The following is a 25,746-nucleotide window of genomic DNA, read 5'->3' as shown; positions in this document are numbered from 1 at the left end:
TCAACTGTGCTTCCAAATTCAGTGTTCCAAATCCAGGAGCTGCCCTTAAAACAGCAGCGTTGGGAAGGGAGGGGGAGGGAAAAGCAGGAAAAGAGGCCCAAGCATGGAAGGAGGTTAATGAGTTTAATTTTGCTGGTGGTTCATAGAACCAATAAATGCATCAGTGGAAACAAACTGCAGCAAAGTTGCAATACTGCCTAAAATTCAAATTCAAGTTCAGACTTGCACATTTCCTCTGTCCCCTTCCAGGGGCCCTAGGAGTTTCTCCTGACCCTGTGAGAGGTGCTCAGGCCACGTGCTCTCCTGCAGCACCTGTGCTGGGCAGGACTCCCTAGGCTCTCCCTGGAACAGAGGAAGAATCCTTAAATAAGAGGCTCCACAAAGTAAACTTTGATATTTACAATCTGTGGGGATCCAAGAGGTTTTGTCCTCCCACCTGTGTGGATTTTGGGTTAGTCCTTTTTTCTGATTCTTCAGAGCAAAGGAAATGCTTGAATTCTTCAACAAAACCCATTGACTGAAGTTGCTGGAGCAAGGAATTTGCTGTAAACAACTTGGCCCCAGCTGTGCTCAGCCTGCACACATGGGAGGAGCTGTGGGTCCCTGCAGGTGGGCAGCAGGGCTGGGCAAACCCTTGGCACACCCTTCCCATACTCACACAAAATGATAGGAAAATTTGAAAAAGCAGAAGAGAGAAACCTCCCATTTTCAAGCAATTAATGAAAAAAAAAGCAGGAATACTGTGGCATTCCACCTCAGGCAAGAAGTTCTCGGAGCTCTTGCTCCCCACAGGGAGAGGGAGCTGCACAAAGGTTTGGTGAAACAAAATCCAACTTCTGCTCGCAGGCTCTGGGCAGTTCTCAGCAGTGCTCACACAGAGCTGCTCCACACGGCTGTGTTCCAGTGTTTTCCTTTTGGGATCAGGGCTGGCAGGTGGTTCTGGTGCCCCTCAGCCCTGCTGAAAGATACCACCCAGTGCTGAAAACCCCACAGCTCCTTCCTCAGCAGCTACGGCTGCTCCCCCTCCCCCCTGGGGAATTTGGGCACACAAAGAACTGAGGACAGGGTGCATCCCAAAAATCACTCAGGTCATCTCCTGAGACTGAACCAACCTCCCTCACCCTGTTCTTTGATAGTAAACTTGGAGTTTAAACAGTGCCTTGTAAGGAATTAATTCCTGCTTCAATAAAGCTGAACACTGGGATTAAGTGGGAATAAATTGGACTAAGTCTTATACACTGCATCCATTTCTACACAAGGAATCATTGGTGGAAAAGGGAATCTGAAGGAATTTCCATACTATCTTGACCCCCTTGTGGGATAGTGAGCTGTGTGCCCTCATTCTATAGTGGGAAATTCCATCTCTGTTTCCAGGTGATGGCAGCCCTGCTCTCCCAGGAGAGCCCTGACCCTTCTGCCACCCCTGTCCTGTCACTGCCCACGTGCTGAAGAGATCAACCTGCTCCTGCCGTGGCCCCTGGTGAGCACAGCTGGGCAAGAACACAACAAGGAAGGGTAAAAAAAGCAGAAACCCCAACATGGACCATCTCCAGATGTCACCACAAAAGCTGGAGGCTGAAAGCCACCCACAGATGAGGAGACATGGGGTGTCCCCCAACATCTGATCTGGTGTTTGTGGGCTGACCATGCCCTGGCTCAGTGCAGCACTCCCAGGCCAGAACAGAGCAAACTCCTCCTCTTTCTTCCGATTTGTCTCAGCCAGGCCCCCTCCCTCCCTCTCCCCAGTCCTCTGCAGTCACAGCTGCTTTCAGCCCTGAAGCTGGACCCGTTTGGCAGCGAAATGACCAAACCTGCCCTGCTGGTGCTGGTCCCCTGTCCCCGGCAGTGCCGGCACGGTCAGAGCTGGAACAGGGGGTTGTACTTCCTGATCTCCTGAAGAAGGCGAGCCTTGTCCATGTTGGCTTCTGCCAGGGCCAGTTTCATGGTCTGGAGCTCCCTTTGCAACTCTGGCACTTGCTTGAGCTGCAAGAAACAGGCACAGAGCAAGGCAGGAGTCTTCAAGGTACACAGTAAGCTGCTCCACAGAAAACCAAAGCAGGAGCTTTTGGGATGAATTACACACTGAGACACAACCACACCGACAGAATTTTTTTTGGGAATCTCTCAAGTTCTGTTTTTGTAACTGGAACTGGACACAGTGGGGAAGATGGAGCCAATCAGAAAACAATCCCTAACCAGATTCTGAAAGAGAACAAGTGAGTTCAGGCTGGGCAAGATGCTCTCACTCCTCAAAACACTCATAGGAGGAGGCCCAGGCTGCTCCTCGGGGCACTCCCTTCCTGCAGCTCCCCACACCTGCCCAGGACTGCAAACACATGAAGGCAAAAGAGAATTTCCAGCTCTCTGTTGTCCAGATAGCAACAGGCAGCAGTGACTCACCTGCAGCCCATGTGCTCCTCCTGTTTGGGCTGGTGAAACAGACTCTGATGGGGCCTTCTGCTCCTCAGGGACTGACACAGGTTTTTCCTGTTTCACTGAGTCCTTCCCCTGGGAAGCTGGAAAGCAACAGAACCCACTCAGGTGTGGACATTCATACAACAGAGCTCTCAGAACAAAAAAATAACTGGTTCATTTCTTTCTTCCTTTTTTTTCCCCCCCTCTTTTTATACAGGGGAAATAAAATTCTCTCTCCCCTTTTAAAATAGAGAAACTAAAAGGTAATAATGGATCCAATATGTGTATGCTTAAGGAAACATCAGACACGAATTCTCACACCAGAGTGAGGCAGGGACTGCTCCCACAGCAGGAAACACACACAAGGACTGATCCCTCCTCAGAGCCCATCCTTCCCAGCAGCAAGTTACTGACCTGTGAGATAGAAGATGCCGTCATCCCTGCGCCTCACCACGACGTGATCCATTGCCAAGGTGATTGGGACAGGGCCAGGGGAGGTGGGGTACACTGGGGGGCTGTCATCCTGGAGAAACATGAAGCACAGAAGGGATGAGCAGCTGTGACAGCTCTTGAAAGGACTTCCCTTGCCTGCAGCATCCTCAGGAGCAGCATTCCTGACCAGCAGCACCACCAGACTCATGGGGGTGAGTCCACTCTAGGGAAAGGCCTGGCTTTATGAACAGGGTGTACAGGTACACACTTCCCTCGTGTTCTTCATTCATCCCTAGGGCAACTTTCAGAAGCAAAACCAAACAGTCTCAGGAAAAGAGAAGCTCTACAGAGGCCCCCAGCAATCCCACAGCATCCCTTCCCAAGTGGAATCCTGCGAGTGAGCTCTGCCCTGGGGGGAATCTCTCACCTTCAACGTGATTTTGGCATCCACCACCTCTATCTCCATGGGGATCACCTCTGGGATGATTTCATCCTCTAGGAAGGGTCCCAGGCTGGTGAGGCAGGACATGCAGAGCTCTGTGGAGCGGCTGTGGAGCAGCACCCGGAGGAAGCCGTTGCGCTCAGCCAGTGGTGAGTGAGCAGCCGCACATGGACCCGACTCCAGGCGCAGGCACACCTCGGGATGGGGCTGCCTGGGCTCAGGGCTCGCAGGCTTCTCCACACCTGGATCTCCTAGAGCTGGGGCAGAGAGATCTCGCTGCACAACAGGACGCCAGTGATCAGATATCAGCTCAGAAGGCGCATCATGGAACACCCATTTCAGTCCAAAAGCAGCCGAGTGACCTTGGTCTGACATCATCCCTCACATGACAGAAATCCAAATTTCGAAGGACTAAGAGCCCACACCACTGAACTGGCACTGGAGCTGGACCATTTGAGGTTCCAGGCACATCCCTCTCTCACCACACTATAAAACTGGCCCCTGTTTTGCATGTGCAGGACCTTGCCAATGCCTCATTCATTTTCCAGAGCTGCCTCAACTCTGCCCCCCAGAACTGTCCCAGCTGTCCTCCACAGTGTCCCAACTCTGCCTCCACAGCTAACCCAGTGTCCTGGTTCACTCTCCAGAGCTGACCTCATCCCTTTGCTTCACCATGGCCACTGGCAGGACTGGGAAAGGCAGGATCAGCAGCCTGGAAACTACTCACACTCTCACTTCAGCTTTGGGGTTGGAGCTACTTTCAGTTTTGTTTGGGTTACATTTTATGGGGCATTGGGGAAGATAGTTGATTGTTTTTAGGTTTGGCTTGGTTTTGTTTGTTTTTTTTAATTCAAATTTAGGGGAAGTACTGTAGACCAAAAGTATTTTTCTCAGAGCAGGAATAACTTCACGGTTTCCCTGGATAGCTTTATTCACTCTTTTCATGCATCCTAGCAGCAATTTAAAAAATCCCAGTCAATGATTACTAGGCACCACAGAGCCTGACTGTGTAGGCACTTGGGAAACATCTTTCAAATGCCAGATCTGAACCCTCACACATGACTTGTTAGGGTGTAACCACCCTAAACACTGAGGCCCCAGTTAATGGAATATTCCCTGAGGGAGGCTGGTATAAAAGCCACTTCTAACAGTGCAGCTGAGTCCCAGAGCAGCATCATACCCACGTAGCCACGCAAGAACTGCCACATGCCGACGTTGTTCAGCTGCTCTGGAACCACGTTCATCACTTGTAAAGCCACAGACAAATCATCACCTTGTACTTCTATTGCACAGTTCACATCATTCATCTTCAGCACAAGGACAGACACCTGGAACAGCCACCAAGAGCTCATTGGTTACAGCAAACACCTCGCTTCCAGAGCCCCTCAGGGACACAATCCCAGTGCCAGGTACTGACCAGCTGCAGACTGGGGTCTTCACTCTGGGACGTGGAGCTGTTCACCTCAGGGGACACTCCACCCTCATCCTCTGCCACCAGGCTGCTTCTGCTGCCCGTGTCATTGTGGGCCTGAGGAAGCTGCCCTGAAGAAAGAGGGTCCAGGCTGGGTTCTGAAATGGAAGCAACAACAATTCAATTCCATTTCTTTTTCTGGAAGTCCTGATGTCAGCACCTGCCTGAGTCCAGCCTCTCTGGAGGTACCATCCTCTGGAGAGCTCTCTCCAGCTGCTCAGATGAGTTTAAGCATCACAGGGTTGAAGTGAAAGATGTCCAGAGTGCCCAAAATCCAACCAGCCCTCCTAAATGCTCTGGGCAAGGTGCCCTTACTAGCACATCACAGCCCCTACAGCCCTCAGGACACCACTGGGATGTGCAGGGTCACCTCACACTGATTTACCCTCCTCCTCTCAAAGAAAAGGCACCTACAAAAGCAGAAAGAGCCACTGTGAGGCAACTCCTTAAGACCTTCAAAGTGATTCCCAAAAAGTGATTCCATAGGAACACAGCATGGATGAGTTGTCTGTGGCACAAAGTTATCACCCCTGTGAAATGAGGAAAAGCCAAGGGCTTTACCAGAGTCTGTGAGCATCACGAAGCCATCACTGCCATCACTGTCCACAGACAGCCCGTCCTCAGGGCCACTCCCATCCACGGATGTGGTGTCAAAGGAATGCTGGGAGGAGGTCCTTTTCATGGAGAAGAAACGCATCCGGCTGCTGCCTGCCCCGCCTGGGGTCACTGCTCCTTCCTCTGCTTTGGGCACGGAATCCCTATAGAAAAACCCAACAAAAGCCAGTGATAAAGGCAGGCAGCTGAGCCTGCAGATTGGGTTGGTCTCTGACCATTTGCAAGTCAGATTTCAGTACCCTCAGAACAGCCCCAAGAGATGAACACTTAACCCATCTCCAATCTAAACAAAATGGAAAGAAAGCTGGTCCCTGTCTTCCCCTCCTGCAGCCCGGGAGCCTGGCCTGCTCACCTGGCTGGGGGCAGGGACAGCATCCTCTGCATGGTGGAGGTCATCTTGTCCCGGCTCAGGCTCAGGGCGTCCTTGGTGAGGGACATGGCCTCCTTGGTGAGGTCCATGGTCGCGTGCAGAGCTTCCTTTGTGGCGTCCTTGGTGATGTGCAGTGCACTGGAGAGCTCCACCTCGATGTTCCGCAGTGGGATGAGCTCTGCCTGGCCATTGAGGGCGGTGCCTCCTCTGCCCGAGGGCTGCGTGTCTGAGGCTGGGCTGGAAGGGAGAGCAGGGGGGCTCTGAGGGTGGCTGCTGGTCTCTGTTGGTCCTTCTGCAGCCAGGGCTTCCACAGCTTCGTGCGCTTCCTCTATCAGGCCTTTCTGCTCTGTGCCCTTACCGCGGGGAGCTGCGCTCAGGGCTCCGTCGCTGGCGGATCTCGGGAGCCTCTCCTGTGGAACACTGGCACCCATGTCCTGCATCCCGCTGTCTTCTGGGAGCTCTGAAGTGCTGCCTAAGCCCTTCTCCGAACTGCTCTCTGATTTCAGCTCCTTCTCCTCAGCTGCCAGCCCCTCCTTGCTGTCTGAGGGCGAGAGCTCAGACTCGATCAGGCTGGTTGTATCTGAATCCAGGGATCTGGGTTCCATGACACACCCTGGAGCAGGGGTCATGAGCAGGGCCACCTCAGCACTGTGGAACATAACTCCCACACAAGCAGACATGGGATCTAAAGGAGACCCAGTAATTTCCTGGGTATCTTGGGCCAGCTGCTCCTGTAGTGTTTGCAGAACTTCCTTCATCCTGAGCAGCACCAAGTACTGGTAGTGGTTGAGGCGAACTTTGACGTGGACAGAAGAGGACATGAGCACATGGATATCAGCAGAGGCTTCCAGTTCCTTACTGTCTACTCCATCATCAACTTCGCAGTCAGATTCTCCCAAGACATCCATCGTGTCTGGAGCCTTACAGATATTCTTCAGATCCAGGTCAGTCTTTGATCTTTGACAAACACTGTGTTCTCTGGAGAGGCTGATGTTCTTGGAGTGGTTGCTAAAACTGGCAGAAGGCTTGATTTTCACCTCAGAGGTGGCCAGTTCCTGTCGTTTAGATATCTGAGCCTGCCTCCACCTCTTGGGCAGGCAGGCCCATATGGAAAGGGGAAAAGGGTCAACAAAGCTAAGGGCTCTGCCCTTGGAGCTTTCGGCTCCCTCAAAGCCCAGGGAGAGCTCACTGAAATTCAGACACCACAGATCCTCAGAGGCAGAGGTTTTGTGAGGCAGCTGGGGAAAGCCTGGGTGCCTCAGTGGCCTGTCATCCACCTGGTAGGCGTGGCGCAGGAACAGGGTGTGCAGGAGGCTGAACCTATCCTGCGCCCGTGGGAACTTGGCATAGCTGGAGTGGAAGAACTCTGACCCCGTGAATTTACGGAAGAGGCTCTGGAGGTCCTGGCAGCTGCAGGAGGGAGCGTGGCGGGTGTTGGTGGCTGTCACCTCTGACATGCAAACACACAGGGCCTGCGGCCGGTCCTGGTGCTCTGTGACTTTCTTATCCACAGGGATGCTGACCTGCAGGGGGAAGAAAGACACGACAAGGGACGAGGTGAGGAAGGAATAGCAGAGGTTTATTCTGGATGAGAACTCCAGCACCAGCTCTACTGCCCACAGACCAAACAAAGCCAACACAAGTGGCAGACAGAGCAAAGTCAGAGGAAGGCAGCAGGTTTGTCTCCTCGTTATGGACTCCAGCTATGTCCTGGTCTCATGTTCCTTTCACAGAGAGAACACTGAAGACTGGGAAAGGAAGGAAAAGAATGGTACCTTCAGCCTGAAGCCATCCAGCCGGACATCCACGTGCTCATCCCGCTTGCCTGAGTCCTCCAGCTTGTAGATGGCTTTGAACTGCTCCAGACTGCGACACAGATCCAGGCAGAAGAGGTTTATCCAGAGCACACTCGGTGTGTCCAGGGTGAGCATCAGGCCGTTCAGCTGCATGTACAGGTTTGGGCATGGAACTAGAAGGAAACAGATTAATGACAGCAGGAAAGGCCGCTTGGGCACTCTGCAGCTCAGTCAGTGCAGAACCTGCACTGACAGCACCAATTCAGGGCTTCACCACCCCTGGGAGACACATCTCGGAAGGAGAGCAGCTGTGCTGTACCCAGAGGAATGAGGTGACCCATTGGGACAGCACCCAGAGCACCCCATGGCCCTGCTCCAGGGCTCTCAGTAAGGCTGAGCCCCAGGAACTGGGCAAACAGCAGCTGCTGCAACCCCTTCCTGCAAGCACAGCTCTGTTTCCACATTGTGCACAAACTCCATCCCACCTTCCCAAAGGCAAAAAAAAAAAAAAAAAAAATTGGGATGGCAAACATCAGAAAACTAAACAACAATGGACAGAGAATATCTAAGAGGGTTAACACATCTAGACCATTGATGACTCTTTAAGAAACTTGTGAAAGAAGGTGCTAACCTTGATGTATTACCTGGAAAGTCCTGATTGTCTGGGAAGTAATATTCTGTGAATTCAATATGGATTGCAGAGACCTGATCAGGGAATTTGAAGATTTTTCTACTACAGGAAAGCAAGGTGGAGGGTTTCTTACTTTGCTGCCCAGCTGTAGAGACCTGAAAACAGAATGAAATGCAGTTGTGCAGAACTCAGACTTGGCAAACCCAAGTGTCCCAGTGACCCCACAGTTGTCTGTATTCAATCTGCCTCATTTGCACATCAAACATACACTGCTTTCAAGCAAAAATGTAATTTTCTTCTACCTGCTGATACTGCCAACTCCTCTCCTTTGAGGGAATTTAGTTCTTTGTGTCTCCTGTCACTGCTAGTAAGAGCTGTGACAAGCAGAATTAGGTGACGTGAGCAAACAGAACAGAAATCTGTTACAGCTGTCTGCAATATCAGCAGCACATTGGCAAGACCATCATAGTATCTGGTGCTGCAAAGAGCAAAAGCAGCTCTTGGATGGACACAGGGCACATGGATGCAGGGCCTGATCCAGGGCAGAAAGCCTGAGGTGAGACTTCTCTGTCAAAAATCCACATCCTCACTAACTTCTCAAAGGCATGAAATATTTTACACTGGGCCTGTGTTACCGCTGAAGATGAACAGATCACACGGACACAGGTCGAGGTGTGGTGAAAAGAAGAGAGAGTTTATTTTTCCTCCCAGGATTTATAGGCTCCTGACCACGGCCAGGGATTGGATGGTCAGGATAACACTTTCTCACTGCACTGGCCATGAGAGATGCCCATCACAAGACGTGGAACAGAAAGAATGTACACATATCTATGTTTACAGTTACTGTCCTGGGAAAGTCTTTAGAAAACCATGTCAGCAAGCTCAGAAGCTGAGTTTTCAGGGCAACAGGCCTGCCTAATGCTTGGTGTATGCTTAGACAGGAACAGAGGGCAGAACCCGTGGTTATACAGCTCCCTCTGAACATGAAAACTATCAGCCATTCACTCTTGGGTTAAAAGTTTTACAGGCAACATCATAACAGCATTTAGGTTCTCTGGGCAATGTTTTGGATGTTGCAGGATTTGCATGATTCTTTCAGTCATATCTTGAATCATATAATTTCGTTTTTAGAAGTGCCATTACCATCTGCAGACAGTGCTGAGGTTCCTACCTGGTGCACATCCAGGTCATCCACCCGCACTACCAGGCAGCTGGAGCGCAGCCGGTGCCAGGGCGGGTGCCGGAGCCGTGGGAGACTCGTGGGAGGAGCCCGGCCCTTCTCTGGGGGGCTCTTCTGGGGACTCTGGGGAGGGTCTGTGGGGACAGAAAGGCAGAACCAGCAGGGTTTTAGTCACCTTCTTTGCACCATCAGTACCAACACCTCTGTGCTTACTGAGCAGAACTAAGAGCCCCAAAATTAGAAACGAATGAACACAGCTGGGCAGGAGAAACATTCAGGACTTTTGAAGGAAGAGCATTGTGAAAGGTGAGTCTGGTCTGTGGCCAGAGAACACCTTCCTAAGGCAGGTCTTAAGTATGTAATTTCATCCTTGTATCTTATGAGAAACTCAACAATAATCCGCTGCAGCCTGTCTATCCTTGCTGCAGTGCTCTCCCAGCCACTTTCCTTTGCCATTATATTTATGATTTTTAGAGAGCTATGCATTCCTGCACCAACAAACCAGCCTGCTCAGCTGGGGACAGGCAACTGAAGATTTTGCTGGATGAAGCAATATTGGTACCACCTCCTGCTTCACTGGTTTTATCAAATACCATTACCTGGTTTCCTTTTGAAAGGGGAAAGTGGAGCCCTGGCAAACACAAGGTCTGTTTCTTCATAAAGCTTCTCCATCTTGTTTTGAAATTCACTGACCAACTTCTTTGCCCACTGTCCCCGAGTCTCCATTGCTTCACTGTACCTCACCCAATGCTTGCAGGCATCTCCTGCAGAAAAGCAAACATCTCAGCTTTAAAAATGTGGTTTCTTTCTTCCAGTCCAGCCTGCAATCACAGAACAGTTCTTTAAACTCCTTTTTTATCCCCCTCCTCAGGTTGTGAGGTCACAGGCTCCCTACCTGCCCTGTGGAAAGGATAATAATCAAAAGCCATCCTCCTGAAGGTCAGCTGGATGGCACCACCCAGCATCCCGTGCTTCAAAGCACCTGTGAGGAACAGAGCACAGGAAAGCATGGTCAGTTCTGCAATCCCAGCCCTGATCCAGGAGAATTCAGAACCACATTGCTCTGATTGCCACCACTGATTAACTGACACCACAGCCAGGATTAAGGTACCATCTTTAGGAATCTGCACCAAAATCTTGTCCTAGGCAAGGAAAAGGACACCTCAATCAACTGCTCAACGGTTTATATGGTAAGAACCAGGCCTGGAAACTCAAATCCCAAACTGCAAAGTCCCAGTACTTCCCAACCCTCTTCCAGACAGAAAATTACTGCCTTGGCTGTTGTTTTATCTCTGCTGCTGTTTTTCTTCTCCTGACCTGACTCCCGGGCATGGCTGTCATCGCAGATGTGCAGGTCCAGGCGGGAGATGAGCAGGTGGTAGGAGGACTCCTTCATGTCGTGCTTGTCAAAGTACTGCCCGATGCTGCTGGCGTTGGGGCTGGCTCCAAAGGGCTGAGCCCAGGACTGCTGGGCACTGGGAGCAGGGGGGGTGATCTGTGGCAGAGGAACAAGCTCAGTGAGAGCTCCGAGAGAGGGAAAACACAGAAGTTATAATGTAATTAATCAACTCATGCGAATCTTCCAGCCTGTGAGGCATTGATTTATTCAATGCCCAATTCAGGCACTGAATTGGGATTCCCAGCATCTGGAGCCTTTCCTATGCTCTCATAAGCAAAACCCTTTGTCTGTGGCTCCACCAGCTGCATGCACTTCTCTTGGAAGACCTTTTAAGATTCCGTAGCAAAAGGGCCAAATATTCCCCATTCCTCCTGTGCAACCTCACTGCACTCCATGTGTATCCCTGCTTCCCTGGAGCTTCCAACTCCAGCAGAAATCTCCTCTTCCCTCATCCTTGACCTGGAAAATGTATTTTATTGGCAATGAATCCCACTCATTTGGTCACCTCACTACCCCAGAGCAGCCCTGACCTGACGAGTTCCCATCAAGGAAAATGCTGTGAATACAGGCCAGATGCCACACAAACAGAAATTGTCCTCTTCCCTGACAGACCAATATCCAAACTCACTCACCTGTACAGACTCTGGTGCCAGGCTTTTCCTCTGCTGAGCAGATTTCTCCATGGCTTCACTCAGAGACTCAGCATATTTCATCATTGCTTTCAGCTGAGAGTCTGTCAGCACCCAGAGCAGATCATCCAGAAGAAACATCAGCTTGGAGGCCACCACGTTGCAATCTTTGGTCTGAAACAGCAAGGAAGGACTTAGGGACTTCAAAAGTTGCCTCCACGTAGTCTTCATAAAACACAAAAGCAGAAAGAAGGGAGGCTGCTGTGAAACTCCTCTGAGAGATGTTATCTGGTGCACGTCCACAGCACCTCCTCTCACATAGAAAGTAGTCACAGCCACCTCCTCTGTAGGAGACAAATTGCTCACTGTTTAATTTTTTTTTTTTATTTTTTTTAAATCATCACATTTCCACTGACAGCTAAAAATCAGGCTGCCAGCTTTCAACTCCCAGTAAGGAGATGACAGCTCTCCTTGGGAAGTTTGAACGGATTGAAAAGCTCATTCCATCCACGAGATCCTCCCCTGGGAAAGAAACTGCTTTGACATTTGGTAAGAACACAGCTGTCTCTGACAGAAAACATGGAGAGATACATCAGTTTGGGCTCAACATTTCTGAAGGGAGAGAAGGGTTGTTGAGGACTGTGGGAGGAAATATGCATCATCTCTGCACCAGGCAATGAGACCACATCCTGCAAAGCATGGAGGAAACTCTCACCCTTCTCTTGAGAGAGATCTGGATCCTCCCCTGGTTGGTGATGAGTCTCAGAGGAGTAGTGATAGGATCCTGGTCACCACTGTCTGTGGCGTCTGCCTCTATCCGCAGGGTCTGCCAGGTGAGCTCCTTGAACGTCAGAACCTGCCCAGGAGGAGCAAAACAGGAAAATCCTGAGATTTTCACAACTTCAAGGCTTAAAAGAAAAGACCCAGCACACTCAGAAGACATGAAATGAAACAAGGAAAAATCATTCATCATACTTTTCTTCTGTGATCCCAGAACAAAACCAAGGACCCACCTCTCCCCTCTGCGGGTCTGTGATGCGGGTGAGGCGCAGGTCACTCTGCTGCCAGTTGGGGTTGACACTGTAGCCCTGGAGCTGCCACAGCTCAAAAGAAGCGTGAAAGGCCTTGGAGTGAATCTTGATGGTGATGGAATTGACAACAATAAACATCCCCTCCACGACCTTCTCAGCAAAGCCATATTCACTGCAAAGAGAAGATCCCCCCATGTCACGAGAGGCCTGGCAGAGGTAAGGCTCACACAGAGAGGTTTATAAGCAACACCAAAGGCACTTAAACCCAAGAGCAGGCAGGCCAGTGGTGAATCAAGGAGAACAGCCCCCACACCCCAGCAGGATGTCAGGGAGAAGCTGCAGGGCTCGGGGTCTGACCTCTGTCCAGCAGCAAGAGCGATGGGGGACTGTCCATTGGGTGGCCGAGGCTCCTCACACGTCCTCATCTCCACCTCCACTTTGTCCAGGTACTACAGAGACACAACATGGGAGCCATGAACACCACACCGAGCCTCAAGCTCAGCCCACCAGCCCTAGGGTGAGATTCCAGGGCAGGGACAACCAGTTCTGGAGTCTCCAGGAGTCCCATGTGTTAAAGCTCTCACACCATCAGTGCCAGTGGGTAACCTGAAACCCTGGGAGAGGGGAAAACAAACATAAAACAGGCACAGGCTTGCCCTGGACTTCCCTGAGAGCTCATCTGCTTCCATCCTGCAGTGAAATGAGGGACACATGGGAGGGCACTCATGGCTAAGGGCCTGGATTCAGGTGCAAAGAAAACTTGAGCACTTGATGGTTTCCCTCTCCAGAATTTTTCTCAAGTAGAAGAGATTTAAAAGAGTGAGGAAGAAAAGAAGAGGGAAGGAAGAAGGGAGAAACAAAGGACAGAAGACAAGAGAGGTAACATTACCAGGCAGATTGGGTGTGTTTTCAGCTTCGTCCACTGGATCTGAAACAATAAAGTTGAGGTTATCAGAGTGATCTCTGCATTGGAAAGTTTCAGAAATTGCAGGAAACCTTCTCAGCCCAAACTTTGAACCCCGTTTGTCTGAAAATGTCTGCAATGTCTCACTGTCTCCGGACGCAGACAAGGGAAACGAAATTCCAGACAACAGATCTACAAACCCAGCTGAGCTTTTGGATCTCATATATCACCAGGAGTGACAGATATTCTGCAGGTCAAATTCTGCTATGGGGAGCATTCCTGGCCTTTAAGAGTTTACAACTAACTGCTGCTGTTACTGGAAATCACACAACTCTTTTGAAGACTGTGCACAGACCAAAAAGCTCAATTTTATTTTCATACAGCAACGTTCACTCTGCAGTTCTTGTAGGAGGGAGAACAAATGTTTGTTACTAAACTGAGCAGATCTGACTCTAAAAACAGAGCACATCAGATGAGTAAGACAGGCTCATTTCTACTGTCACTTGGCAAAGTAGAATCATATTTCTTTTATAGAAAGTCTCTTTGATGTCCTTAAAACTTTTGAGTTCATGTAATGCAACAGTGGTTAGTACCATGTGCAATTAAACAACCTGGCAGCTTATAACAACTAAAAAACCACAATTTTTTTGCTCTAAAAGACACAAGGAAGAAGAATTTGTAAGAGTTCAGCATGCAAAGTGCAAGTCCATGCACAATTTCAGCAATTCTGCCTGTAAATGGATAACTTTATCCATTTAAAGTTGCCTCTGCTCACCCTGATGGAAGCCTTATTGCAGTAGACCCGGGTGATGGCGAGCCAGGTGGGCAGCTCCAGCACATTCTGCAGCACCTCCTCATCCAGCTCCAGGTTGGTCAGCTGCCCCTGACCTTTCAGTGTGCTCAGGTTGATTTTGTCTGGAGAAAGATTCTTTGTAAACCTATAAGGGAAGAAAGAGGAAACTTGAAAACAGCCCCCAGCAAAGCTGCTGAAACTGCAGGAGCATTTCAGAGCTATTTTAATACTGGAGTTTGTTTGCTGTTTTGTTAAACCCTTTCTGACATTTTTAAACCCAAGGCAATTTGGTTGCTTCAGAAAAAAAAGCCATCAGAGATGTCTTGACATTTGGAGGATTTTTTTTGTTTTAAACTAAAGTCAGGTTTGAGAAACTGAAAATTTCCTTCTAAAGATCTGGATCCCAGAAACCAGCAAAACTGCTCTAGGACAAAATCTAAGAAAACCAAAGCCAAACTCCAACAGCTCAGCAGTTTTACTCCCCTCAGAATTGCCATGTCAGCAGGGGAAAGTTTAATTCTCTAGATCCTTTTCACTCAGGAAAGCAAAAGATCATTAATGAATGACTTTTGTGGCTGTCTCTTTTTAACACCACCATTGCAGCCCAGCTTGCTCTCTGGCCAGCAGGGCCAAACAGCAACTCCCCTCCCAGAGACTGCCCCAGCTCTGTCCTCTGTTTTCTCTGCTTGAAATTCCTCCTCCCCGGGGTGGCCAGTGTTTCACCTCCCCTGTGTGCAGCCCTTCATATCCCTCACATGCCCGAGGTTTCAGTGTTGTGGATGAAATGCTTGCAGCAGGACTGCTCAAGAGCCTCTGACTTCATTAAAACCAGAGTGGCCCCAGAGGAGCCAGTTCAGAGGGCAGCAGATCACTTAGGCTGTACAAGTGTTAGGAACACTTCTCCATGTCAGAGAACCCCTCTGTGGCAGCAGAACCCCTTCTGTCTCCATCAAACCTCACTCCTGTGCAGGAGCTGCCACCACAGGAGCAGGGGGCTGCACTCCAATGTCACCAGATTCAAACGTGAAGAGTTCCTGCCAGACAATTTTCCCACCACTGAATCCAGGGCTTACTTCACACATTCCTCCATGCCAATGCTAATTCTCATTCTGTACAGTGGTCCAGAAAGCAGGATGGAAAGAAAGCTTCTATTGTCATCGTAAGCAGGAGCAGGCTCCCAGTCACATGCTGCCCTGCTCATTCTGCCCCTGCACCCAGAGTGTGGGGACTGCTCTGGGATGGGCATGAGGGGATTCCGGAACAGCCACAGCTCAAGGAGGAGAGGAGGAACCAGAGCCACACTGCCAGGATGCAGCTGCTGCAGCTGCTGTAGGAGCTCAGGGTGTAGCACAAACCTGGCTGAGTCACTGGAGCAGCAGCTGAGCCATCAGCCCAGGGCTTCCAGGGGCAAAAGGGCCTTTCCAAATCAAACATTTTGTTAGAAGAGAAAGTGTGACAGATGTGTTGAGATGTTGGTGTCAAGCCTGTGCTATGGATGTAGCACTGCTGGAAGGGCAGGGCAGCGCACAGCTGTGAGTTTGTTACTGCTGCTCTTCCCCTGCAGACAGCTCCTGTGCCCTGCTGACCCCTCCCTGCCCTGAGCCCAGGGGACCTGCTCACAGCTCAGACCAAGTTTACAACACCTGCCAGGCTGCACATTCCCTTCAAATTCGTCACTCCCTTTAACCAAATGCTTCTTGTTTGAACATGCCCAGGAAGATGGCTGAGGTTAACCTGGCTTCTCAGCATCCATACCAAGAAATTGAAAATTCCAGACTGTGCTCCAACAGCTGCTCCACTGGCAGGGAGCACTGAGAATCCATATGATTTGGGCCTGGAGTCCTGCTCTGAGCACCCACAAATCCAGACATGGCTGAAAATAAGAGCAAACACCTCCAAAGGCAATCCAGGAGCGCCCTTGTGTTGTGTCAGAGAACCAGTTCTGCTGAAAGCTGATGTCACCATGTCTACTTGGTATTGGATACTAAGAATAAACCAAACACAACATGGACAGGTAGGTAATACCCAGAGCTTAAGCTCAAAAGCTGGCATGGGCAGTGATCAGCTCCCACTGGCTGAGCTTTCTCACACCTGCACTGAAGGATCATCCCTGTGCTGGGAGCCTCATCCCAGGATAAGAGTGCTCAGAGGAGAAGCTGCTTTCAGTTGGTAATGCAGAGAAAAAGTGTCACCTATAATTCTATATCAAGTCTCTAAAGGGGGGGAATGATGCTTAAGCTTTTTATATATTTTTCATATTGTTGTAGCTTTGTAGATTGCTAATGCATGGCTGTAGCTCCAGTACTTTTCCTACCCTTTCCCCCTAGATTTTAGAACAATAAGCTGACCTTCTAACCACATTCCTGAAATATTGTTTACTCTTATTCCAAGGAAGGGACCTACAATAAGGCATAGCTAGAAATGGGGCAGAGAAGCCCTTGGACCAACTCCAAGGGGCTGACCCAGGGGTGGGTGACCGGGGCAACTGAATCTCCTATTGATAGGAGATTCTCTTACCTCCTACCTTTAGATATCCTAATTAATTAACGTTATAAAATTGTAGAAATTCAATTCCGGGTGCTCCCATCACCACTGGGACACCTGGAAGCTTCCAAACAAAGGTCTGCTTTTTACTTTACTATCCTAACACAAGGGTTATTTTTCTTTTGATTATAGGCAACACAAGCACGTGTCTGAACCAGGGCATCACATTCCTTTCGTTTGTGGGTGTATCAAAAATACCAGGACACCAGTGGAAGAAGTAAAGCTGTGAAACAGGACACAGTGTAGACTGAGGTATGAAATTGATCTAGCCAAACCAAGCAACTCTTTATCACCATCTCCTGGGGAAGGCTGCAGAGATCCTGCTGAGCAGGTACCAAACTCACCTCCAGTGATATCAGACTCCATCTAAGAATCCTTTCATGGGGCATTCCAGATGCACCAAAATGTGCCATTCCACCCCCAAAGCAGAGCTTAGAGACCCCACCTATGATGGCACAACAGAAGCTGGAGGTTTTGGAAAAAAATAAATCTCAAATGGAAAGAGATTCTTACTTTTAAACCACAGCCCAAATTTCTCAGGGTATGTTGCCCATTGTCAAACCCTGCTTTCAGCTGCTGCCCTGTACAGGAATGCCAGATCTTCCACTGGAATAAACGCCACACTTGAGTCACTTCACCACCCACATATCAGACAGGGCACAGGAGGCCTCAGGTGAGAGTTCACAGGTGCCAGGTCTCTGCTGTTGCCTGCAAGAAGCTGCTTTGGTCAGTGCTACGGGAGGAAAAGCAGTGAGAGCAGAACGTGTCAGATGCTTTCTGGCAGGCTCTCTCCATTCACACTCACCCACAGCAACGTCCTTGGCAGCACGGCTGCTGGCTTAGGGAAAACTGAATGAAAATGGTGGCTATTGGGAAAACTGACACAAGAGGATATTTGCTTTTTTTTTTTTTTTTTTTTTTTTTTTTTGGCAGCTCTATCAGAAGTCAAGCAGAGTTGAGCCAGTAAACTCACAGGGCAGCACTCCTTTTGAGCCTGCTGGGATTACTCTGACAAAAGTCAACCCTGAAAATCTATTTGCTCAATCATCAGCTTGAATATATATCAAAACATGATGTCACTACTGAAAACAACTGCCCAATTCCTCAGCCTGCATATCCAGAGGCCACAAATACACTTACTGCAAGAGAAATTTGGGTAAATCTGACTGCTGGCCCAAAGCCAGGCTAGAATCATAAATAAATTTATGTTCACATTTTTAACTGTCTCGCCACACTGTCTCCAACTGAGCAAATGCATGGACAGATAATGTCAGAAGACATCTGAAATCATAAAACTTCTCCTCAGACCACTGTCTCATTACCCTGCTGCCACATGGATCAGGAACCTTCTTCTCAAATATTCAGCTTCTACCTCAGCCTCCTCCCTGCAGTCCTGCAGCCATCACTGGCTGTTGTACACAGCCCCAGCTCCACAAGAACATTTCTATTAATACCTTTGTCACTATGGCTATTATATGGGGGAGCTAATTAGCTGTACACCAGCGACCTTGATTTTGCTTAATGACAAGCAAAATCTCTTGGCAGAAGGAAGTGCATGGCCTGTGACACCAGTCACAGCTGCAGTGAGCAGCTGGAAAGTCTCCCCAAACACAGGTAAGGCAAACAGGAGGAACTGATCAGCTCAGTGGAAAACCAGCCCAGGGACCACTGGAGTTTTTGCCTCCACAAGGGTCACAGCAGGAAAACAGATCAGGATTTTCTGCTTTGATTTGGAATATAAATACGTTACTTAAGCAACTCTGACAGGAATTGGACATGAGCGAAAAAAACCCCAACAACCATATTCTGACCAACGCAGATTTGCTCCTTCCCAAAAATCTTTTGAAGTCTTGCTTGGTCTGGTTTTGGACAGGGATTTTAGTGGGATTTCCATCTTCCTCAGGAAGATCTTTTACAATCCAAAAATCTCTGTGACGTGACATTTCACCTCAAATTAAACCTCTTATCTTAGAAGCCCAAGAGTATGTTTACTAGAACAAAAGGTTCATGACTGCTAAAAGGAAAGGTCAGTGACTTTCAAAATCAGGGCTGCTCTCAATGAAGGCAGCAGCAAAAGTTTTAAGTGCAGCACACATGACTGAGGATGAACTTAAAAATAATTTTGAAGGAAATAAAACTGGGCAAGTGATCAAAACTTCTGTAAAAAGGGAAAAAATAGCTGCATTGAAAATGCACAGGAAGAACTAAAAGCTTTTTCAGGAAGAAAAGCCATTTTACCTCCTCGAACTTTCGGTGTTAGCAGAGACCATTCTGTCTGAGAGTGGGCACAGAACTGCTCTGCAGAGTTGCACAGGAGGAAGAGAAACTCGCTGAATTAGCAGAGGATGGGACTAATAATTGCACAGTATGAGATGGAGTTGGTATCACACCCTCTTAGCACAAAGCCATTTAGAGTTTAAGGGAATCCGATCTACACCAAACTGCCCAATTGTCAAGAAGACAAAGCACCTTTATAATTTATATTTATAATCATCTCATTTATAATTTCGAATCATCTCATCAACTGTGTACAGCTCTGTGTACCCCAGATATCCTGGGAGGCAGGAACACCTTCCCAAGTGGACAATCAGCCTGAGAAATTCACCCTGCTTGGGTTACAGGTCAAACAGTTTCCATGTAAGGAGGTACCAGCCCGTCCCACGCTCCTTATCAGGGTGGATTTAGGCACATCTGGTGTCCTTTTACACACATGCCACTGTTGGTGGCTTTCCGTTATCAGCTTTCTGTTTTTCCAGGCTTCAACTGCAGTGCATGAACGGCTGGGCCTCTCAGCCACCCAAAGCCAAACACAAAACATCCTGAGAAGTAATCAGTTGTCTTGGCTCTGTGTTACCTCCTGCAACACAACGAAGCTAAGGGAAGGCTTAGGAATTCAATTCCAAGTTAAAATCAGCATTTCCAAGCAGATCAGGCACGAGACCGAATCATTACACAGAGCAGAATTCCAGCTCACTCCTCCCAGAAGGCTGCAGCCTCCCTTGGCACCAAGGGCACTTTCCTTCCTCAACAAATATTTCTCTAGAGCGTTCTGAATGCTGAGAGGCTCCTTGCTTCACACCCATCAGACTTCACTGGGTACTGGGAGCCCTGGAAAGCAAACCAGGAACTCATCTGAGAGGAGAAGAGGCCGAGTCTCTGCCAGGGGCTGAACTCCACCTTCGCTGAGGAGCTGCTTTGCTATTTCCTCGCCTGGACACTCAGTAAAGTTTAAATGCCAGCTGTCCCATGCCCTCAACAAATCCGGAATGCAAACCCTGGAAACTGGCCAGGGAATTTCCCAAATCCTCAAGCAAATAACGGATGAAAGAAAGCAGGAAAGAAACCTAATAAATACAAGCACTAGTCCAAAGCTCTACTTCTTTGTCCTGCAATCATTTTCGTTTCCAGTGTGCAGAAACAAGCAGGTTATTACCTAATTCTCACTGAACTGAGCAGCTGCAGGGGAGGCAAGGGCTCAGGGAGTCCAGGAGAAATAAGAAGAGCCCCTTTAACAGCCCCCTTCCCTCAGTGAGGCTGAAAGGCTCAGGAGAGGGTCCACAAGGTCAGCACAGGGCTTTGCAAGCCCAGAGCTGCAGTGAAGGAGCTCTGGCCACACTTTCCTCCTGAGCTACTCAAGGGTAATTTACCTCTGCTGCAACCAGAGTCTATTTAGCATTCCAGAAACGGCACACACGTGTCTGGAGCCGAGGAGAAGTGGTTGGAAACACTTTGCACCCAGCAGCTCCACAAAACTGATCGCTTGGTTCTCCCAGCAAAGTGCAGCACAGCAACCATGACTTTACAAGGGAAGACTTTAGACTCTGGGAAGGGAAAATGCCACGTCCTGTCTGTGCCCGTTCCTTTTCTCCACCCTGTCTTGAACAAAGAGGCAGATGTGTGCAACTTTACCCATAATAGCTTGGGGTTCTGCCTTGCCATCAATAATTCCTCTACATTAAAATTTTTAAGAGTAAAAGAAGCCATCAAAATGTACTGGGAAAACAAGATATTTCCAAACTAAAACACTGAGTAAAAAGGGTTTACATCCAGCCTTACATGCTTTGCTGGGCACAGCATGTAAGAACTTAGAGACAAGCTCATCACCAGGAGTTTGGTGCTGGGACCTGAGAGAGCTCCTTCCTCATAAACTGCCTCATAAAGTCCTGCCACAAACTGCTTCATGCTCTGGATCCACCCTGGGTGCTGGGGCACCAAAGGAACCATTACCTGGCTGAACAGCACATGCTGAACTGCGGGAGCAGGATGCTGTGCAGATGGAAAAGTAACGGTTTTTATCAGCATTTAACAGCTGGCAGCTCTGTGGTTTCATGTACTTCCCAGTGCTGTAACAGCTATTTTAGGCAAATGATCATCTTAGAGATCATCACAGAAATTTCCCTGATCACCGAAGGAGGATATTAAAGCAGCTAAAGCCAAAACTGAAAAGCTGGTCAGAGGTTTTGCTGCCTACATCACTTGAGATTCTGTAGCTTCCTCAGGCCATTCCCAGATGCAATTTCTTTGGTTTCCTCCTTACCCACCATGCTCACTAAATTGCTTCCAGGTAATTTATAATCAAGGTCAGGAAACTGGGAGAAGCCTGGAGGATTGGTAGTAAGCAAATCTCTCTTATTGGTGGTAGCTTTTCCTGACTCGAGGGTGTCCCACAGCCCTCACGAGCTGCATGTGCCATCCTGTGACTGCAGCAAGGGCACAGCTGCAGCGCAGTGCTCGAGCACACAGCGATGCTGCAAAACACTTCAGGGCAAGGGAGAGGCAAACAGAGCAGGAATTCAGGGTCTGATCTCTTACAGCAGTTCCCAGACTGCAGCATTTGGGCAAGAAATCTAAGCTGAAGGGGAAAAGTGCTCTTTAAACTCAGTGAATTCCCCACATTCGTGTGCTGGGCAAAGGCAGAGCTGTTGACATGGCCTGACTTGCCTGGTGCAAGCCACAGAGCCCATTCCAATGATTCCTGAATGGCACAGAACAAATCCCATCTTCTAGGTGGAAGAACTGCTCTGTCTCACCTGCCCACCTTTTCTGAGGAGAGGGATGGGTCCCTTTGAAATAGCATATCTCATTTCTGCCATCCTGACCCCAGGGAGTCTCTCACACCCTGGCAGGATGATGACAGCTGCAAAGGCCTTTCTCTGCCCTGCTTCAACCTGAGTGAGTGCCAGTCTCTGATGGTGGGGATGGACAGGGAGGAGTCCCAGTCCTAAACAAGGACTCCCAGACAGCTTCACAGCCAACTGCAGAACAGGCAGGACTCACACACAGTGCAGTGCTGGGTCTGGGAGCCAGCTCTCAGCTCTTTGTGCTGACTGACACAGAAGCAGCACAACCGTACGGAAGGGGTAATGCCAAAGGCATCTTCAGGGCTAGGAAGGTTCCAAGATGCTCACATCCAAGTTAGGAAACAACAGCCCCCAGGAGCCCAGCACAGCACACGCTTCCACACCCACACGTCCCTGCTGCCAACCTAGGGTCTAGGACAAACCAAAGCCACACCATGAGCCTGCCTGGTCACTTCACTTACCCATCAACTGCAATTGAGAGAGGGCAGGAGTCAGACACCTTACTTGGGAAAAAAGGGATGCGAGGTCTAACCCCTGAACTGGAGAAACACTCCTCCATTCCTCCTCCACTGAGGTGCACCACCATTTCTGAGGAGCTACACAATGCTGTTTCTCCTTGCTGAGTACCTGAGCTGCCCTGATAAGCACCTCAGTGTTCTTGCACATGCTGCTCCCCTGCTTTGTTCTCTACCGGTATTTTTAATTCTGTTTCTAAAGCCTATCTCACTTACCTGAAAAGGTGGCTCCATCCTATGCTGAGGACAGTTTCCAAGTCCACAACCTGCTACCCACCCATTTCTGTGCTGCACATCTGTTACACGTCTGCCTGCACCGGTGATACATGCTCTGCACTCTCCTCTGCAAACAGCTCTCGTTTTCCACACAGGTTTTCCTCTCTGGTAACACAGCTGCTGTTTGTTAACTCCTCTCTCATTTCTCCTCTGCTCCCTTTCCACCCTACTTCCAGAGGTTCCCAAAGTTACTCCTCAGCTGCAGTTCTCTGGGGTCGCTGTCAGAGTGAGACACATTTGTGGTCTCCTTCCCCTGTGTTCAGACCTACCCCCACACCCCAGTCCAGCTCCTCTGCTGACATCAGCTTTTATTTCTTCCCAGCAGGACTGCACATTGCATTTCCTCTGGAAGCCATGTCCTGTGTGCCTGTTACTCCACAGGCTCACAAGCTTCAACACGTGTCCCAAAAGAAAACGTCACAAAGCAGCTGTTATAGGCAGCAGGGGATAAACCTCTCCAACAAAATTAAATAAAAGCCATTTTGGCAAGGATTTCCACTGCAGTGCTGAGAACTCAAAATACCAAAGTAGAACATGAAGTTGAGGCAGTTGGGCTTGTGGATAAACAGGGCCTTTGTCACATCCTGAGAACTTGGATCTGCTGCAGCTACACCAACAGTGGTTAAACCAAAAAGACAAGAAGCAGCTACTTTCAAATAAGGCCAGGAAGAGGTAAAGGCAGCTCACTGATTTTATTTTAAAGCATTAGATGTGATTCCATGAATAATTATAGGCTGGGAAACACGACTATGCTCAGAGCCGGCAGCCAATGCCCAGGCAGCTCTGAGGGAGCCCCTGATGTTGGGTTCCAAACACTCCCCAGCACTGCAGCCCTGTGCCCGCCCGCAAGCAGCAAGAACTGAAACCACCTCATCTGTTTGCTTTTCCAAGCTAAATATAGGACAAAGGAGTGAAAGGCACAGATGGTGAAAGCTCTGCAAGTTTTTAGGTTCTCCTGCTCTAGGAATTTAAGCTGCTGAACACAAGGCTGAGCCTTCTCAAATACCTTCACAACTGGGCAAAGCCCAGCTGTACTGATCCCTGCCGTGACCACCACAGCCATCCCACACACACATGATGTGGGATCACAGGAACAGTCAGGTGAAACACCCCATTCATGTTTCCCTGGTCCAGCTGCCTCTCCTGACCGTTTTCTTACAAATTTCCACATAGAAGAGGGACAAAACCACACCCCCGTGCAGAAAGGACTCCGAGTGGAGACACAACAAAAAGAACAAGGAATTACTTCATATGCAAATGTGAGCAGAAAATAAAGGCAGATTAATGATTCAGTAGCAAAATTCTTCCAGGCAAACGAGCGTGGCTGAAAGAAAACCCAAAGGGAGGGTGAAGATGAGGTATTTGGAGGAAACAAAACTGGAACAAAAAAACTTAATCTTTTTCATCCACCATTAAACTGGGTTCAAATTGCATTTCTGCAAGGATCCAGAATCCTTGTGCAAGTGAGGGGCAGGATCAGAGTAATCACCCAAACAACAAAGTCCAGCTAGTAGGAAAACAGGCAGAGATGCTGAATGTTTTGAGACTCCTTGTTCTCCTTGGAACCGCCCAAAGGATACACAGATGAACACTAAGAACTGGCCCGATCCGAGGGAAAAAGGGGCGCTTTGGGTAAGAATATGCTGCAGCAGTGGTAGGAGAGACTGAAATACAAAATTAAGCAAAAGCACCTGCAAAATTGTATTTATGTAAAGAAAGAGAAAGAAAAACACCCACAGGAGCAGCACCCAGGATTTCACCCTCAGTCAAGAAGTGCTCTCAACCACCTCTCCATCCTATACAATACTTCAGTGCCTCCTTACCAGGAGGCTGAATCTGTGCTGACCACAACACACCTTTGTGAGGTGAATGAGACAGAAATCTCAGAAGCTTGCGATGTCAGGCCTCGCAGAAATCCATTTAAACTAACACCCAGAGCAGCTCCAGTAGCAGCTCCATCACTCCTCCTTCGGGACAGTGCCGAGAGAGCTGGAGCACGGAGCAATTGGTGGCTCTAAGACAGGTCCTGCACTGCCCACTCAGGGTGTGTGGGGATGGTCACTCCCAGGATCCACCTCAGAGGTGCATTCGTGCATCACAGCAGCACTGACCCCACGCAGCCCACACAGGTCACTTCAGGCCCCTCACTCTGAGCGTGTCCAGCAGCAGGGATGGACAGGAGCTGCTCAGAAAGCACAGAGGACAAGCGCTGTGCCCTCACCTGCACCCTCACAGGCACGGCGCCTTCCTCTTCACACTCGCCTGATCCCGCAGCGATGCAGAGCGAGGTCGTGCCCGCAGCCATGAGGTAACACAGGCAGCTCTTTTGTCGCCGTGAAGGGAAACTGAGGCACCGCTATGCGCTCAAGGCCCGCCCCGAGCAGCGGCAGAGCCGCGGCCGCAGCTGCATTTCCCGGCAGAGCCTCACGCAGGGACCACCCGCTTTTCCTCAACGCCCCTCGCAGCGCCTTGGATGAACTTCACTGAAAATGTCGGAATACAACGCCAACACCCCCCTAGAGCCGGTGCCACCCCGGGGCTGTTCGTGTTCCCCTCTCGCCTCCCGAACTTCCACTGCCGCTGCCCGCGGCCCAGAGCCGGCATGGCCGGGCCGCGCCGGCACCGGGCACCGGCCGGGCTCGCAGGGCTCCGACCCCGGGGACGGGGCAGAGCCAACTCCGGGCACGCTGGGCCCGCTGCCCTCGGACACCAGAGTCCCCACGGCCCTCGGACACCCCCTGACCCTCAGACATTTCCCCGGCCCGGCGGCTCCCCAGCCCGAACAGCCCCTCAGCCCCCCCGGGCCCGGCAGTTCCCCACCGGCGCTGCCCAAACCCCCAGGCCCCGGCCCTCATCCCCCGCAGCCCCCCGGGAGGAGGACGAGGACGACGACGACGAGGAGGATGAGGAGGAAAAGGAGGAAGAGGAGGGGGAGCCTCACCGGGAGAGGTGCTTCAGGATCTGCTTCTTGATGATGCCCGCCATGCCGGGCCGGCGGGTCAGGCCCGCGGGCGGCGGGACCCCATCGCGGACCGCCCGCTCCGCACCGCCCGCCCCCGGCCGGCCCCTTCCCGCACCGCCCCCGGTCCGCCCGGCCCGGCCCCTTCCCGCACCGCCCCCGGTCCGGTCCGCCCCGCCCGGCCCCTTCCCGCACCGCCCCCGGCCGGCCCCTGCTGGCACAGCCGCAGCCGCGCTCCGGCCGTGTGCGCGGGGAGTGCGGCC

At 50.1% G+C, this 25,746-nt stretch overlaps 1 protein-coding gene across 4 annotated transcripts; it reads right to left on the bottom strand.

Annotated features, from left to right (window-relative positions):
• Nucleotides 1-109: 109 nt before the first annotated feature.
• BLTP3A (bridge-like lipid transfer protein family member 3A) lies at nt 110-25,620 on the bottom strand. Of its 4 annotated transcripts, none has more exons than XM_058855832.1 (22): nt 25,466-25,620; nt 14,091-14,253; nt 13,301-13,339; nt 12,769-12,860; nt 12,394-12,583; nt 12,096-12,236; nt 11,384-11,554; nt 10,670-10,847; nt 10,248-10,334; nt 9,952-10,116; nt 9,344-9,486; nt 8,186-8,327; nt 7,521-7,714; nt 5,728-7,268; nt 5,322-5,518; nt 4,707-4,858; nt 4,470-4,617; nt 3,275-3,546; nt 2,830-2,938; nt 2,401-2,516; nt 1,812-1,983; nt 110-958 (listed from the first exon to the last, which is right to left on the bottom strand). In XM_058855832.1, exons 1-21 carry the CDS (start codon nt 25,507-25,509, stop codon nt 1,858-1,860), a joined length of 4,410 nt encoding a protein of 1,469 aa, XP_058711815.1. In that variant the 5' UTR covers nt 25,510-25,620; the 3' UTR covers nt 110-958; nt 1,812-1,857. The 4 variants fall into 4 exon arrangements, with proteins under 4 accessions (XP_058711815.1, XP_058711814.1, XP_058711813.1 ...); XM_058855831.1 differs by having other exon boundaries at nt 110-955; XM_058855830.1 differs by having other exon boundaries at nt 110-1,983.
• Nucleotides 25,621-25,746: the final 126 nt, after the last annotated feature.

Source organism: Poecile atricapillus, chromosome 23, assembly GCF_030490865.1.
Source record: "Poecile atricapillus isolate bPoeAtr1 chromosome 23, bPoeAtr1.hap1, whole genome shotgun sequence".
In the NCBI taxonomy this organism is placed as follows: domain Eukaryota; kingdom Metazoa; phylum Chordata; class Aves; order Passeriformes; family Paridae; genus Poecile; species Poecile atricapillus.
Note: the sequence above shows the minus strand (reverse complement) of the source record. Positions and strands in the feature narration are given on the sequence as shown.

Excerpts from the sequence above, each read along its gene's own strand:
- BLTP3A (XM_058855830.1), bottom strand. The coding sequence starts at position 25,509 with ATGGCGGGCATCATCAAGAAGCAGATCCTGAAGCACCTCTCCCG. Across the intron at positions 10,335-10,669 it reads CAGCCATGCCCGGGAGTCAG|GTGCTTTGAAGCACGGGATG; the intron begins GTCAGGAGAAGA and ends TGTTCCTCACAG. Across the intron at positions 2,939-3,274 it reads ATGCCAAAATCACGTTGAAG|GATGACAGCCCCCCAGTGTA; the intron begins GTGAGAGATTCC and ends ATGTTTCTCCAG.